The 4,785-nt window shown below is 42.6% G+C and overlaps 1 protein-coding gene across 1 annotated transcript; it reads left to right on the top strand.

Moving 5' to 3' along the window:
• Window positions 1–2,497: 2,497 nt before the first annotated feature.
• Window positions 2,498–3,574, top strand: LOC131913789 (speckle-type POZ protein-like). Its single transcript, XM_059266572.1, has one exon. It carries the CDS (start codon window positions 2,498–2,500, stop codon window positions 3,572–3,574), a length of 1,077 nt encoding a protein of 358 aa, XP_059122555.1.
• The last annotated feature ends 1,211 nt before the right edge of the window (window positions 3,575–4,785 follow it).

The following is a 4,785-nucleotide window of genomic DNA, read 5'->3' on the forward strand; positions in this document are numbered from 1 at the left end:
GCTGTCATTATAGAACTCTCATCCAGTGTCTGATGGAAGCCTATGCAGAGATCCACCACCAAGCCCCAGGTGGAGCTCCAGGACTCCAATCTGTGAGAGAGAGGAGTGATTGTATGAGCAAGAGATAGTGAGACCATGATTGGGGAAAGGACAGGGACAAATAGCCAAACTAGTGGAAACACAGGAACTGTGAACCAATGGCTGAGGAGCCCCCATTGAACTGGAGCGAGCCCTCTGGATAAGTGGGACAGTTGATTAGCCTGAACTGTTTGGGAGGCCCTCAGGAGGTGGAGCTTGAACCTGTCCTTGTTACGGTCAGTTTTGTTTTGCTGTATTGACTGTTGGCTTTCTCTGTTGTGTGGACACCACTGCCGCTTAAGACTTTGCCTTCTCCTAGTGGGAATCTGAATCACTTTGGCTGTGCCATGTCCCCCAGAGAACCACTTACCTGAAATAAAAGCTACACATGGTCCATCCCTGGAATGAGAAACTATATGAAAAGTTCTTGTACTTGAGACCCAGGCAGGAGTCAGTTCCCCACTGAGAGAATTGCTCCCACTCTGCAGGAGCATGCTCATGGAAGCTCAGGACTTACAGGTGGAGCAGTTTTCTTACAAATGAGGGGTCTTGCAAGAATTGTCTACCTTCATTACAAATGACAAATTCGAGGCAAAGGGTATCTGCCACCCTGGCCCTAAACACATACAGAAAAGTCACAGAGGCTACTAGTTAGCCACCTGCCAAAGAAAAATTCAGAGATCAAAACCAATTGATTGATTTATCCTGGATTGAGGGATGAGCAGCATTAAAGCCAGACTTTCAGGAGAGCTAGGCTGGGAATTGCTGAGTTGATTGAATCACTGAAGGTATTTCCCAGTCCTCTAGGCTTAGTGAGTCCCTCTAGATATGATGAACTAGAGAGAGATGACAGATATGGGGAGAATTTTACATTCTAAGAAGAACTGTTTCAAAACTCCTTCTTCAGTAACTGTTGAATATATTCTGCACCCTTTGACAATCAGAATACTGTCTCACTTTTATGGCCCCTCAGAGTAAGCATGGAAGTTCAAAGTTTAAAGAGGATAGAACTCACCAGTGGAGGATGATAATTATGAGGTATTGGGAAGCTGAATCATGGCAGTCAGCATGATGGAATTGAGAACTTAGGATCTTCTCATAGCACACCCTTAGTGAATTGAGAATAGTTTTCTATTCTCAATAGACAGGGGTACTCTGTGTAGCTTTGCGCCTTTCCTGGAACTCACTTGGTAGCCAAGGCTGGCTGCGAACTCACAGAGATCCGCCTGGCTCTGCCTCCCAAGTGCTGGGATTAAAGGCGTGCACCACCACCACTCGGCCCTAAATCCATTTTCAAAAGTCTCTTTCAGAGTTGCTGCCTGGCTCTGCTTCTTGACCACCATATAGGAATTCTTCCACCCTGATCTCCACGTTGTGATCACTGAGTCCCCTGACAGGGTAAGGCACCACCTCTTTCCCGATCCCGTTGGTGGGAAGGTTAGTATAAAACCCTGAGAAGAGGAAATAACAGCTGTGTAGGAATGAACACCATCCCTATTTTATTTAAGATGAACCACAATAAGCAAAATACACTTGTGGTGGTTTTTGGGGGTTCCCAACTTAACAAGACATGGAATTAACTAAAACCCTAAAATGGAGGTCATAATAGTGAGAAGTGTTTTGCTTCATTTGATGTAGGTAAATCCATTTCAAGGACAGACTTTGGAAGTAAAAAGAAACAAACATCTAATCCGGATCTCAGGGCCTGAAGCACACACCTTTAATCCAGATCTTGAGTCTGAAAGACACACCCTAAATTTGGCCACACCCTCTGCTGGAAGCATATAAAAGGACATGGAAGCAAGAACCTCTTGCTCTTTGCCTGCTTGCCCTCATATTGCAGCAAGTCCATCCCTTCCCTGGCAATAGAGAATATTGGAAAACCAACATATACTGAAGACCAGCGGACACATCTAAACATCCTGGACTGAGTAAGTACTGGAATCTTGGTCTTTCTTTTCATAGGTAATGTGGGATTACCAGGACTGCAGCCCAAAGTCCTTCTAGTAAATCCCCTTTGGTCATATATACAGAGATTCCTTATATATATTCTGTTCCTCTAGAGAACCCTAGTGCAACATTTTTGACATGAATTAATAGAATGTATGATCAAAACTCTCAAAAAGCTGTGTATAATTGTCAAAACAAGTTACCTATTGACCTAAGATTCAATCTAGAAAATAATGGAGTGATGTAAGAGTATCTAGTTGCCTAGACTGTATTCTCTGAAATTAGTAATAAAATCTGGATAGAAAATTTCAGAGACCCAAGTTTCCAGCCTCATGGAAGAGAGAACAGATGAGAACCAAACCTAAAAATCAAAATCCTGTCTGTTATTGCGTCTCACAGAGTGAAGAGAAAACAATTGCTAATTCTTCATTTTGGATCCAGTTGAACCTTCAAACTACCTGCAGGAGAAATGGCAGGAGATGAAATAGCCCAGAGATGGGACCACACACAAATCAGCGTTCAGGATTTCTCCTATAGGTGGACCATCAGCAACTTCCCTTTTATTGTTAAGGAAATGCCAGAAAGCTTTATGAGCCCAGCTTTCTCAATAGGAGCCAATGACAAATGGTGTTTGAAAATACACCCGAACGGAGTCGATGAAGAAAGTGCAGATTACCTGTCAGTTTACCTAGTGTTATTCAGCTATCTAAAGAGTCATGTTTGGGCAAAGTTCCAGTTCTGGATCATAAACAACGAAGGAGCGAAAATGAAAGTCAGGAGGAGCCCAAGAGCCTTTAGGTTCGTGCCATGCAGCAATTGGGGTTATAAAAAATATATTGTTCGAGACTTCCTCTTGTCCCATGCGTTTCGGTTTTTCCCAGATGACCAGCTCACCCTCGTCTGCAAGGTCAGCATATTCCAGGTCTCTTTGAGCATCTCTGACCAGAACAGGAAACCAGGAATTCAAGTTCCCAACTGCACATTGGCAGATGAACTAGGAGAGCTGTGGGAGAATTCCTGTTTCACAGACTGCTGTCTGGTGGTAGCTGGCCGGGAATTCCAGGCTCACAAAGCCATCTTAGCAGCTCGCTCTTCAGTTTTCAGAGCCATGATTGAACAAGATATGGAGGAGAGTAGAAAGAACCGCTTTGAGATCCCTGACCTGGAGCCACAAGTCTTCAAGGCAATGGTGGGCTTCATTTACACTGGGAAGGCACCAGACCTGGACAGCATGGCAGATGCTCTGCTGGTAGGTGCTGACAAGTATGGCCTGGAGCGTTTGAAGGTCATGTGTGAGGATGCCCTCTGCAGGAACCTTTCTGTGGAGAATGCTGCCCACACTCTTGTCCTGGCTGACCTCCACAGCTCAGAGCAGCTGAAAACCCAGACACTGGATTTCATTACAGCTCATGCTTCTGAGGTCTCTGAGACCTCCAGCTGGAAGACAATGGTGGACTTATATCCCCACTTATTGGCTGAAGCTTATGGTTCCATGGCTTCTACTCACTGCCCTTCCCAGGGGCAACTTAGTAAATGCTTGAAGTGATCCTAGGCCCTGGTCAGGCTTTTCCTACACTTCTCTCCCAGAAGCAGCCGCCAATGTTTTTAACCAATGACACCTGGCTAGACTATGGGATGTGTGGAACATTTCCAGTGAAACTAGGGAAAAACAGCATGGTGACTGAGGCTTAATACACATGTAAAGGAGTCAATTTCAGGTTGAGGGATGGGGAGCCTTGGACTCTGGTATATCTACTCAGCCTCTACCCTTTGGTTGTACTGGTTTGATTTTTGTCCAAGGAGTTAGAATCTGGAATTCATTTTAGTTTCTGGCCCCAAGCACATTACAACAGGGTTTCTTTGGAGAAACCTATCTGGATTGGACTGAGCCGAAGATATGGTCAAGGACTCAGAAATGAGTAAACAAACATAAATGTTTGCTAACAAGAGACAGGGAAGAGAAAGAAGATATTCATTGATTTTGGTCAACCTTATTTTCTGAAAGCTTTTAGCTATAGGAATTTCCTTGTTGAATTGTTTACCTAACTTATATGTATTATATTATCTTCTACAAGTAAAGATTCTTTCTTATACCATTCCAAATTGTGCCCCTTTTATTGTCAGTTGCCTTATGATTTTATTAAGAATTCAATTGTTATATTCAATAGAAATGGAGAGAGTCAAACCTTGCCTTGTTCCAGATTTTAGTGGAATTGTTTAAGTTTCTCTTATTTAAGTTGATGTTGACTATGGACTTGTTTTAAACTGCCATTATTGTATTTAGGTATGTCGCTTGTGTGTCAATCTCTCCTTGAGTTTCTTCATAAAAGAGTGTTAGATATTGAAAAAAGTTCTTCCTCCATATAATGATATCATCATGAGGTTTACGTCTTCCGGGTTTGGTCTTTGGGGGGTTTATATGGTCAATTGCGTTTTCTTTTATTTTTGCATACTTAATCATCCCTACATATCTAGGATACAATTCTGTTCATCATGGTAAATACTCTTTGAATATTCTGGGGATCGGTTTGTAATTATTTGATGAGTATTTTTGCAGCGTGTTCATAAGTGAATTAGAGTGTGACTTAGTTATCTGTGTAATTTTAGACTCATAAAATAAATTGGGCAATGATCCTTTGTTTCTAATTTCTAGAATAATTTGAGGAGGATGGGCACTGACTCTTCTTTCAATGGCAAGTAGATAGCTGTGCCAAATATATCTGGTCCTGGGCTTTATTTGGTGAAGAAACTTTTAGC

Source organism: Peromyscus eremicus, chromosome 6 (genome assembly GCF_949786415.1).
Source record: "Peromyscus eremicus chromosome 6, PerEre_H2_v1, whole genome shotgun sequence".
NCBI lineage: Eukaryota > Metazoa > Chordata > Mammalia > Rodentia > Cricetidae > Peromyscus > Peromyscus eremicus.